The sequence below is a fragment of the Apaloderma vittatum genome, unplaced genomic scaffold (assembly GCF_000703405.1).
Source record: "Apaloderma vittatum isolate BGI_N311 unplaced genomic scaffold, ASM70340v1 scaffold5461, whole genome shotgun sequence".
NCBI classification, from domain to species: Eukaryota; Metazoa; Chordata; class Aves; order Trogoniformes; family Trogonidae; genus Apaloderma; species Apaloderma vittatum.
The window spans coordinates 59,099-71,962 of NW_009697271.1; the positions used below are offsets into that span (position 1 = coordinate 59,099).

Sequence of the window (12,864 nt, forward strand, 5' to 3'; positions counted from 1 at the left end):
TCAGCAGGGCTGATAAACCTTCACATCTTGCATGCAGCTATGCACCCACAGTGGCTCCTGTGCTTATATTCAAATGGCCAATTCTTGAATGTAAGAAAAACCACTGTCACTGAGTAACATTTTTTTCACTTGTCCACAGCTGAGCCGTGCTCCAGCCCCGGTGACATTGCCACAGCACCCGTGACGCCACCCACCAGCAACGCTGGAGAGGGCTCCACCATCACTCCTCCTTCGTCTGTGGAACGTTGTGCCCAGCACGTGTCCACGTAAAACCACCGACACGAGGCAGCGGTGCCACTGCACAGAGCTCACACCAGGCTCCTCCAGAAGCCAAACGTGCTTGTGTTTCCATTAAAATCCAGAAGAGCGCAGGGGGTTTACTTCTTTATGACATCCACGTGCTGTAAGGGCTGCTTGGTTCTCTGACACATTCCTGGACTAAGACAAGAACGTTTCCAGCTCTGGTCCCGTAGGCTGTTTGCACAGCTTGCTAGCACGGTAGCCTAAATACCGCTGTGGAAAGGAAGCTGCTTGCATTACATTAGCAAATCGCTTGCAGGCTCCAGGACATCGCCTGCAAAGGATCTGCTTCATACTCACAGCTCTCATCTCTGCAGCTCACTCAGCTCCTGCCAGCATAAAGGCTGGCACTTCCTCTGCCTAACCCTCTATCCCACAAAAAGACACCCTGGCAGCTGTTGTACTTCGGTGACATATCACAGTCTTTGTTTCCCGCAAACACAGGGTGTTCGGGTGGCATGTGCTTCACGCAGGAAGACACCCAACGCGGGCGCCACTTTGCTATCCCACGCTTACCAACACAATAAAACCCTCAGATGTAATTTCAGGTTTCAAAACATCTTCTCAACACAGAGCTGTGAGCGCCATCGACCCCTTGGTCCACTTGCTATTAATAATAAAGAGTGCTTGCTCCTGCGTAAATGCTCAAAAAGAACCCCAGAGGCAAGCTTTCAGCTTGCTTAAAGCAAAACTGGTGCAGCTGGGACCATCTGTAGCAGCCCAGGATCTGTTCCACCATGCTGGTGGATAAGCAAGGAGGACACGTCCCTCCTTCCCAACCAGCAGAGCCAAAACTGGTGGTGGATTATTTGTAATTACAGAGAACTGGAATACAATATCTTCACAGCATGCCCACATGGTTTCGATCAGTATTCAGACAGGTTTCTTCAATTCAAAGAACGTCAACTCTCAACTGTTTTAGCCGACCAGCACTAACAAAACTAATTAGCTGCTTTATAAAAGTCTTGTTGACAGCAGTAATTGCATTCTAATTAGCAAAAGGCAATTCTGCCTGGGTGGGAGCACTTCATCAGAGACGTGCTTGCTGACAGAGAGGTGTTTTTTGTCTTGTTCACCTGAGCGTTCCCCCTTGCCCTGTGTATTGCTTTACTGGGAATATAAACAAGAACACGGCGAAAACTGTACGCAGGACTGATCTTGAGAACAGGACAAAGCCCTCACAGCACAGCCTTCTGCAGCACAAATTTAAGTTTTAGTCAGATTAGCACATCTGAGCAGCAGACTCAGCACTGCCACTGCTGCTCTTCTTGGTTCAGGGAAACCAAGTTGCTTTTTACAGCTAAAGAAAAATAAATTTGTTTATACCTCTGGAGGGCACATGGCAGGCGAGAGGCAAAAAAATAAAAAAAAAAAAAAAATCAGGATCAGTGAATTTGCTGGCCAACAGGGTCACTGAAAGCAGGAGTAGGAGATCAGGGTTTGGAGGCTTTGCAGGAGGAGGGTGAGGATGCTCCTGCCGAGGGAAGCGCTGCTCTTCCTCCACAGCATCAGCACAGGCTGACTACAGCCACCACTCCCATGGGATTAAAGAAACGGCTCAAAGGCAGAAGTTTATCCAACTGTCACCCAGAGATTCTCAGAGCCAAGTGCTTTTGAGAACATTTTAAGCCGGATCACAAATGCAGATGTTGGTGACACCTACAGAGCCACCACCATAGATTTACGAGGTCGTAACACCTGATCCCGAGGAGAATGAGCTTAGTTTGCAGGCCAGGTAAACCTAAATCTTTGGTCCTGAGGCATATACAACAACGGCTTAAGACACCCCACGTTTTAAGAAAAGCAAAGCAGTGGCAGGGAGCAGGGTTTGGGGTTTTAGCTGTTAAACCAAAGCCCAGCCTGCTCTGGTATTACATTATGGTCCCTATACATAAGACAGAAAAGAGGAGGAGATGCTGTTTATAAAACATTTCAGCTTTTTTTTAGAAAAAATGTCTTAAGGAATGAGTTGCAGCTGGCACCATCCCCACTACTCTACAATGCACTACTCCAGTGAGTCACATCTCTCCTCTGCACCTACAGGGAGAAGCCACACAGAAATCCCCGCCAGACACGGCCAGTTCTGCAGCACAACCTACAAGAGCAACTTCAGCACTGGGTAAATAATTCATCATACAGCATCAATTATTCCTGCAGGTTACCTGCCATTTCTAATAAGCTCTAATCAGGCCCAGTTTTTACCCTGGAAAAAATGAGCTTCTCAAACACAGAGAGATCTTGATGTAGGTATTATTAAAGTCAAACTTCAGGGTTACTAGTCTTCCAACTGTCCCCACAGGTGAGAAAAGTGCCCATCTTGCCATCTTTGTAAGGACTCACTGCTGAGACACAGGGCTGACAACGCTCAGGTAATTTCCCATTCTCATCTCCTGTTTGACAAGAACCACCTCCTGCTTAACCTACTCCTAAACCCTCTCCCTTCATCGTGTTCCTGATTTTGGATGGCATTTGGAAGGTCACAGCTGTAAACCCAGAGGAAGGTGGCACAAAAAGGAGAAATCTAGATACAGGACACATCTGCTTGCAACATGCAGAGGGGGACTCAAAATTCGTAACGCAAAAAATATAATAAATGAAAGTTAACAAGCTGGCCTGTGCAGGGGGAGGCTTTGAAATAACACAGAGAAAAACAGATATTTCTTCCCTATACCACATACAAGGTCTGGTGGAAGTGATGATGCCTTAGAGTCACGGAGTCTCGATTTTGGCTGCTGGATGGTGCATTTTGACTTTGTAGAGCTGGATTTTCATACTAACTGATTAATAAGAGAGTCGCCCCTGGAAGGCTTAAGGTCATTTAGAGTCTCAACTCATTAACTGACAGCGAGAGACTCAAGGTCACAGGGAGGACCTTCTGGTCTGGTATTAAACAACAAGAACCTGAAATACCCTTGAAGTCTGTGTCGTATTTTAACCAGAGGAGTTAAGAACATGGCATGGAGGGGTGCACACGGCTGTTGTGCAGACGCGGGAGGAGACCAGCAAGGCCGGCACAGACAGAAACTGCCCAAGGAGGGAGCCTGGCCGAGCCAGGGCAGCTCTGCTTTGCCTAAAGGACACATGGATAGACGGAGATTAACGACTTCAGCACCAACCTGAAGGCAGACAAGGTGCTTCCAAGCAGAACCCTGAAGGCCACAGTGCCCAGAGTGACACCTGCTGCTTGATTATCCCCAATGTGCATATTATAGTTGACACCCTGACTGTGCTAATGAGCCCAGAGATGTATGTGCTAAATATCTATGGCTGTAGTCCCCGACTCTCCTCCCAAACCAGGCTAAACATCACCCCAGGAGAGGATATAGAGAAGGTTAGAATTAAAGGAATATGGAGGGAACACAACACTGGGGGGAACAAACCCAGCAGAGGCGGTTGATGGGCCGTGCTCCTTCTCCGCAACCCCCGACGGGGACGTCTTCTTGGTCAGAACTGAGCTTTCGCCTTTTGGTGAGAAATACCCGGGGTGGTATTTTGCCAGCATTATTATTATATATTGTGCTATTGCAGTGAGTGAATTCATCAACAGCAATCACAAAGCCGCTCTATCTGTCTCTTTAATAAACCACCTTCTCTTTGCTATCTTGCAAATTGTCTCAGTGCACGCCCTGAACAGGGCTCTGAAAGAGACAAGTGCGCAGCTCCGGTGCGTCCCTCCCACAGCCACATAACTTTCAGGTGACAGTCTGTATCACTGACACTTTTAATCCAACCCAAGTGCAGACAGATGCCCATGGAGAAGAAGAACCAGTGTAAAACCAGCTCAGTTCACACACAGAAGCAGGAAGTCTCCGATTTGAAGCTTGCTTGCCAAGTGCTCGTTAACTGCGGGCATGACCTGCGGAGAAGCCTGCACAGCCCCACGGGTACTGCTTTTATGCTTCCAACAGTGCACCAAGTTCACAAGCCTTGGGACTAACACAGACTTTAAACCCCAAGGTGCCAAAAAGCTCTCTACCAGGAGACTTGGTTTTCGAGGTCAGTTGGTACATCTCCGTTGGCACCTGATGCAATGAGGTGTCAACAAGTTTTTAGTACAGCACTCGGGCGAAGAAAGGTACACGGCACAAAATCTTGTAATACGGGAGCGACAGCATGCATGATCATCAATAATGCGTTAATTTGTTTATATTACATATTGGTAGCAGTGTAAAACAGCTCTAGAGCAGCTGGAATGTCTCAGAGTTCATGTTAGATTCCCAGCATTGTATATGAACCCTATTTGCTGCATACTAATTATTAATTAAAAGTCACAGGACTAGGTATGACAGACTATGGCCATCCTTGTACAGCACGCTACCCACAATATACAAACTTTACTGCTGACTGTGGCTTTTGAAAACACCTTCAGTGCCAGGCACTGGGTGGGGATCTCCAAACAAGAGTCAAGTGAGATTTAAAATGCCCCATAACCAGCTATTCCTGATTTTTGCTCTCAGTGATTAAAGAGAGGACCAGCAGGTGTGGAAAGCGTTTTTCTGAAGCACCTCAATGGGATACAGACATCAGGGTGGAAGAGAGCATCCACACATCCACACCTGGGTGCAACCGCAGCCCCCAGCAGCCTCACCCCTCCTCTTTCCCCTTATTCCCTCCTCCAAACCTCATTTATTTCCCTTTTTTGCTGCTGTTCATGTAGGTGACTCCAACCACTTTTGCACAGGTGACCTGCTGTGGCACAGCACAGGAACACGAGCGTGAAGCTCACTCTTTGGAAAGCAGCGGTGCTGATTATCTGCAGTCCCGTTTCTTTTACCTTGCTGGCTTTCAGGATGTTGATCTGTTCCTCATACACGGTGTCCCTGTTCTTCTCCAGAAAACCCTCGCTCTGGTATTCTACCTAGCAGGAGACAAAGGAAAAAGCCCAGAGGGTTAAGTTCAACCACCCAGGGACAAGGTGCTGTGTCCCATCACTCCTCTAATGTTAGGAGCTCACATGAAAAACCTGATGGGGAGAGGGGTGGAGGAATGACTGGAATTTAAAGGTCACTTTTTATCAAAGAAAGCAAACCTGAAAGAAAAACCTTTGCTGCGAGCACAGACTGTTTCTCAGTCATTGAACTGCTCTGTATGGGACCCAACCACACTTCCATGGAAACCAGGAGTAAAAATGCAAAGATCATCAGTGCCTCGATACGCTCTTTTGTTCACTCCTGAACTCCTCGTATGTTAATCGATAAACTTCAAAAGATGCCCTGCCTACGTCTCTTGTTCATCTGTTGTTTTTAAAATTGCCGAAGTTTGAGATGCAAAGAAAGGAGGGAGAAAATTATTTTATTTTTACACTTGAAGTTGGCTGAAATAACTGACCACACAAAAAAAAAGAAGGAAAACGCAAAGAGATTATATTTCATGAAGGATCCATGTGCAAAATCACATACTTATGGGAAGGTGAGTAGCAACCTTTGCCACAAAAATGCCACTTGCACCCAGGACAAACACCTGTACAGGATCACAGCATCTGCATGTTGTCTCGCTCCTCAGACACATCCCCACGTCGGTCTTACGTTTTCCCATCTAACAAGCGTGTGTTTTGGCTAACTCCAAGCTTTTAAAATTCTTATTTGCTGTGCGTGACACCTGTCATACCAGGATTTCGATGAAGCCAGAGCCCGTGGACAAGACTCTACACCACCAGACAGTGGGATTTAGAGCCCCACAGTTTGTGTTTTCTCCTGAAAAAGGGTGGGATCAGCCAAGGGTCACCTCTCACACACTCCTCCCCACCATGCCTTGCTTACACTCACAGCTCCCGCTCTTCAAAAATAATTCTCTTTCCCAATACATTTTCAGTCAAGTTGCCCTTACAGAAATTCATTTTGCTGCAGCTTTGAGAAAGAGGATTTGTCTCTCCTCTAGAGAGCCCAACTATTTGAAGCTTAGCGCAATAGTTCGAAGGCTGAAGTCCTCCAAGCTGATCTAGATATGAGCAATGAACCAAGATTACTGCCAACCAGGCATGCCTATCACCAAAAAACAGCTCAGGGGCACTATAAACTAGTTTTCCTTCACGAGGCTCTTTTTTCCCCCTCCATGCATTTCCAGTTCTTCCGTTCAAGTCCCAGGGCACCCAAGACGAACCCAGTTACCTTATCGGCGAAGTGCACGACGATGAAGGAGGTGTTGGACATGCGGGGCTTCTGGAAGTGCTGGCTGCCCGCGTGTCGGTCGTACAGCTTCTGCGCCCAGTTCTGGTCGGTGCCTTTGGGAACCTGGATGGAGAGAAAAAAGGGCCAAAAAGTCGTGGTCAGCCACGCAAAGGAGGTGCGAGGGGGTTTTGGTGCTTCCTGTAGTCCACGCGGGCTTTATTTCTCAAATCTTCCTGTAGTTCACATGGACTACAGGAATATCTGTTCCTCAGTTCTAGGAGCATGTACCTTTATTTTCAGGTATATTCTTGACAAGCACACTAAAATTCTGTTTCCAGTGAGAAATGCTCATTCTCCTCCAACAGCCAGAACAGCTCTTGCAGGAAAAAAAATAAAATTAAAGAAGTATTTTTTGCACTGATTGTTCAAGCACTAACATTACTTTTTTAATGCAATTTTTGGTGACCGAATAGTTTCACGAACTGCCACATGAGACAACATGTAGGAACTTCCGCTTTGTTTCATTTGAAACAACCACAATAATATTTTAAATTAAAACTAGGATAATAATAAAAAGATAACCGCCGCACCTCAGCAGGCTTGGGGTGGGGTCACCTGGATCCCAAAGGGAGGATGCGTTAACCCCAGCTGCACACAGGGGTGGGAATTCAGACCCATGTACCTGCCCCACTGCAGAGGAAACGTTCCCGGGTCCCTCTCCCACACATCCAACCTCCTGTGCCAGGCATCTCCTGGTTGTCAAACCCTCCTTCTGCATCCTATTCACACAGAAATCGGGGTGGAAGCCCAACAAAGAATTGTCCTTGAACAGAGCTGATGATAAGTGCACCAAGATAACAGGCGCAGCCTAAGACATTGCTTTGGAGAAGAGAACAGAGAAATCTTGAGAAACTGCAATGACTGAAAAAAAAAACCCCAAAATACCACTCAGCACTACCTGTGCAGCAAGGGGATGGGCTCCTTTTCACAAATCAGCACACCTACAAGGAAGGTTTAAGCTTACCTGCCTACTCAGCACTATATATTGCCAAAATCAGGGGGAAAAAAAATTAAAAATGGTTTTCTTCTATTATTTTATAAGCATATAGCCGTACGCCAGCATATGACAACGTATTGTAACTCCTGATAATCTCATGATCACACTTCCCATAAAGACTATGGGAATGTTTAGGTTCCTCTCCACTAACCAGCCCAAACCCCCAAAGCCTTCCAAAAGAGATCACAGCACACAAGGAAAGCATTATGGCTGTAAATATCTGTTATTTTGTACTTTTCTCGCACATTAAGTTTGCCACAAAGAAAAATTCTTGAAAACCAAAGGAAACAAGGAGTGGGGTTGTTACACTTGAGGGTTGAGGACCACATCTGACAGGCTTCATCCCCATCCCTCCTATCTGTCTGGCAGGGATGGGGAAATCATGGGCTCGTGGACCTTCCATCACTGCTTCCCATGACAGGCCAGCAGTGGTGACACGTTATTTTTAAACAAATGACCGATTGGATTATTCAGGTTAGAAAAATAGAAGAGTTAGAAGAAAAGCATTTGGCAATATTTAACGATAAAAGCCGGGAAACCCCAGAACACTGATGCAGGGAAAGCATAGACCTTCGGATGAAAAGCGACAGAGGAAACACGGACAGCAAACAGTGAGGAAGAAAACTTGAGATGGGTGAGGAATATTTCTTCACGCTGCTTTGAAAGAGCTTTTGATTTCATGTCAGACAGTCAAAACATGCCAGAAGGCTTCTGGACACAGGGAAGAGCAGCTCCTGCCCATCCCATCAAAGAAGTGGATAAATTAAATGCAGCAGCCACTCAGGTAAGCTCTGCTATCCCAGATGTATTTATATTTTACAGTTTTAAGTGTAGCCAATTACAGATACGCACAGAATTACAGACAATATATAAATATTAAAAAGCATTTATTTATGCAATTATGTACATATTTTATTTAAGCAAGACAGGCATGCCTGTTTAAACTACAGACTTAGATGAAAGCAGATGAGTTTCTTTTCATCAGTTATATTTCATATTTATATGTAACGAAACCCACCCTTTCTGGAGCTATCTTCAGGCCTCTCTTGGTCAGGACAGAGCCGCGGGTGCGGAGAGGCAGCACCACTCTCAGCCTCTGAGAGCAGATTTTTCCTGCACCAGCTCTTCTAGGCCATCCACTTTGCTGAGAAAACTGCTTATCTCAGAGCTGAACTTCAAAGGCGTCGCTCCTGCCTCCCAGTAAGAGGGTTTTCGCCATACCCGCACCCCTCCCTGCTCACCGTTGCACAGCCTGAGTATTTTTAGCCACATGAGAAGCACCTGATAGGCACCAAGTCTTGGATGTAAAAACTAACAGGGCCATTATCTGTACTACTGTAACAGCTTTAGGTATTGCCTTCGCAGTTTAAGTCCTTTAGACGCACTGAGAAAGTGATTTTGAGACTTTATCTCATCACCGCAAGACTTTTCTAGTGGGATGGGGAAGAGGAAAATTGGCTGCCTTGAGAGTATTGCATGGAAATCTCCAAACAGGAAAAACCTCAGACCAGTAATATCACTAGGGCATCGTTTCTGCTCGTCTGTCCTCACTGTCCCTTCACTCATCACTCTGCATAAAAGCAATAAGGGAAGTGTGATCCCGGCCAGTGTCACCTCCTGTCCCCACAGACTGCCCTCTGAGATGCCAGGAGCTACTGCAACCTTAATCAAACCTTGGAAAGAGTCCTGAGGTTGGCCCCCAGGCTGGACTCAAGAGCTTTTGATTCAGAAGCATCCCGGGGTCAAGAACCCACCAGAACCACCAGACAGCCAAGGAGATGTTTGGAGCTGCTTGGACTAAAGGGCGAGATTCCCTTCATCATCTCCTCCATGAGAAGGATGGATAAAAGCAATAAATGTTCATTCAGACATAATGATCTAGAAGTCAACCCTCTGAAAACACAGCAGGAGCTATTTAGCTTTTAACTCTTTTCTCCTTATCACTCCCATGTACGTTAAAGCCTGAAGAGAATCTGGGCTTCCTCCACGCTCCAGACACATTCCACTGCAAGTGATGTGCCTGGCTTTAAAGTCATAAAACCTGAGAGCAGGACGTAGGCGAGGTTATTCTGCCGTCAGATTAGGAGGTCCATCCGAAAGGAAAGCCTAGAGGTCCAACCTCCACATATCTGCTGGTGGAGCAGAAATCCCCCCAGACAGGACTAGGTGGCACAGGAAGGCAACGTCCTGATTTCTGATGTTCAAAAAACTAACGAGTCCAGACAAGGAAAACACATTTGCTCAAATTCCCAAGTTCACAGCGATGCACAGAGACAAGCGGGACTGAAAACCCAGTCTGCTAAGAAGCAGACTTCAGTGTTTCTGGCACTTGACGGAAGGACACGGGAAAGGTTAAAGAGCATCTTTTGAACAGCATTAGAAAATGCATTTGGCAGGTTAACAGTGAAACGTGATGGCAACATGCCATAAAATGCAAAGTCGATTCACGGAGAGAGTTGGAGAACATGAGGGAGCTCGTGGGTTTGGTTAGACACACACCTCTCCGGCAGCATCAGGTTCATGCTGCTCCTCACCAGAAAGAATTTCACAAAGATCCATAATAAATGTTTGGACAAAGATGTTGCGACTGACAACACATCAACCCTTCCAACCAGCTCATGCTTGATCAAATCCTTTTAGACGCACTTGATGCTAACAGAAACATTTTTTCATTAGTTTTTTCATTCTTCCTCCCACCCCCAACAGCACAGCCAAAAGTAAGAGAGCAGCTAGGCAGCAGGACACCTTATGGAGAAACCTGGACATCCGCAGCAACTTCTGACCGTACTCCCGAAGGACACTTGGGATGCGTATGGAAGACACGTAACACTCCCACAGAACAAGCAGTCTCAGCTGGAAAAGCAGGACACCTCAATCCAGCTTTGACAAAAAGCCTTGACTGCATTTCTTAGAGTTTTCAATTTTCTCTGAGGACAATTTAAGTCTCTTTAAGAAAATCAACCCTGACTGCCTTTTCCTCTCCAGAGGAAAGGTTGCTCTTGAGGTTACTCTTCCTGTGTTTCTTCCAACAATAAAGCCTTCAAAGACTTCTTAGGAAGTCTGTTGTCCCCTCTGCCAAAGTCATTCCCTCTACAACAAGGTCAACCATACCCTAAAGTCATCCCAGACATCCATGCAAGTCTTTCACATGTCCTCCCAACTTTCCACAACCACATTTTCCTAAAACAATCTCCCTCCCTAAAGCCTCTCTCTTCCGGCAGGCTCTGTGTTGACCTCCTTGCTCTCCTCAGGGGCTGATTATTTCTCACCACCACCATTGACCCTATGGTGACTGTCCCCATATCTCATAGCTGACCAGCAAAGAGGTTCTCCTGGATGCTCTTTTCCCCTTTCCCTCCTCTTCAGGCTCATGAGTTTGCGCTAGAGGACTTACTTCAGTGTTTTGCCTGTCCTAGTGGTCTCAATACCTGGCCAACGACATTTCTGTGCACGAGACACAAACTCTTGCTGTTCCTCCAGCATCCTTTTACACTAAAGCAAAACCAGGCAGTCCTAAAAGCTTCAGATGCACACAGGTCACTCTCCAGTGCAGGAAATGGGAAGAGACTCTTTGAGGACTCGCAGGTGACTTTGTGGGACCGTGACCTTATGTCCTCTGCTGAGATTTACAAGGCTTCCTGGGCTGACCAGCCACATAAGGGAGATTAGACCAAACGGCCTCCAACTTTAATAAGTTGCACAACAGCTTACAACTTCTAATGCCTCAAAGCTGTTTAAAACCCCTCAAACTCACGTATATCCTAAAGCCCTCTTTCTTTCAGAGCTGGGGACCTATCGTTTGCTATCATGAGACAGGTCTAGTCCTTAAAACTCCCATCTCAAATCAAGAGCCCTCTCTTTCACTGATGATCCCCATTTCAACCCTGTCTGATCCCCTTCTCTGAAGGGTGACAAGGCTCGTATGACCTCTGTTAGCTGAACTGCGTTCAGCACACACCCAGACAACCCCTCCCTAACCCCAAATGCAAGATCAAAAAACAAAATCCATACTATGAAGCAGGAATATTAGTGACAAACCCTCCACATTTGCACGAAAGTTCCATTACGTTGCCAGGACCCCCTCAATGCCATTTGAAGCCCCAGAGTATATTTAGCCACCACTGTAGGTGCATTAACGAGATGACTTGCAATTACCCTGTTGGGGTCCCACGCCTGCCATGCTTAGCTCTCCCTAAGAGGTGAAATCCTGTTGCAGGGGGTGAAAGTTTTCATCCATAAACTGATGCTTTGCTGAAATTTTCATAAAGCTGGAGAATGGTTGCAGGTTATTATAAAAGAGTCAATTAGAGAGCCTGTAATAAGGGCCTGTGACTAATGACAGCATTCCCCACTGACAGGTTAAATACTGAGATAATTGACATTTGATGTGGGGGGAACAGATCTTGTGTTTCACTTTTTTTGGTCAGAAAAAGGCATGGATGAGAAAAGCAGTACCTGGAAGACCTACAGCACTGTTGGCCATACTGCTGCTGTTGCACAGGAATTTCTCCATCTAACACAATGTGACCAGCAGCCACCAGTGCCCGGTGCTTCAGAGAGGGGTAAAGGGTGTTACCAGCCGACATGGCACTAGGGAAACTTTCCTTATGGTCCCCACAACACCCAGGAGCTGCTTCAAGAATTTAACAGGCTTAAAGGAGCAGAGACTACACTAAATAGTGCTGAACAACAAAGTAAATGATCTGACCTCCTTGTGAGCCAGCGCTACCAGGATGGTATTTTTAAGGAGACCAAATCAAGTTTGTTCCCATTTTTAAGGACTTTCCCAAGACTTGATTCTAGAAGGGCGAAGCCCCAACTCCAGTTGTTGCAAAGAGGCAGCCAGAGTGTCTGTAGCCCAGGCGAGGGCTGAGCGTGTGGGACGCGCACGTTGGGACAGCCCCATGCTGCCTGGGAAGGCTGCCCCGTCACATGGAGGAGAGCAGCTGCTTGACAAGTCACCTCCCTCCCAGACAAGGACAGGTCATACATCTCCTTAAATCCCAACAGGGACAGTAATCTAAATGATGGATCCAAAACCTTTCCCTCTGATGCAATGTGACACTCCTGTCCTCAGGCCACCCGAACTGTCCCACACCCATGGATCCCTCAGAGCCAACAAGAATTCGCTGTGTCCTTATCGACTATCCTGGCGAGGGGCCTCTTCCCTGCTTCAGCTCTTCCACCACCCTTTGTCTCACCCTTCCCCGTCCTCATTCAAAAACCCTCAAAGCCCTTCCACCATCAGTAAGACATTTCTGGCACAGAATATACCCAAGTCTTTACAGAAACTCTTCCCGAAGACAACTCCTTGATCACACCACAGTAAAAGCAGTCTGAGGCTCGACACGGCAGCCACATCCAACAGGAAGGCGGCCCCCGGCCCCCTCCCACAGGCCG

The 12,864-nt window shown here is 46.7% G+C and overlaps 1 protein-coding gene across 1 annotated transcript in view; it reads right to left on the reverse strand.

Moving 5' to 3' along the window:
* Positions 1 to 12,864, reverse strand: part of LOC104280038 (unconventional myosin-Vb-like) — a gene marked incomplete at both ends in the record, with an annotated part of 71,241 nt that overhangs the window by 57,253 nt on the left and 1,124 nt on the right. The window contains 2 exon segments of the mRNA XM_009877566.1: positions 5,075 to 5,158; positions 6,408 to 6,530. Of these exon segments, the coding sequence (XP_009875868.1) occupies positions 5,075 to 5,158; positions 6,408 to 6,530 (207 nt within the window).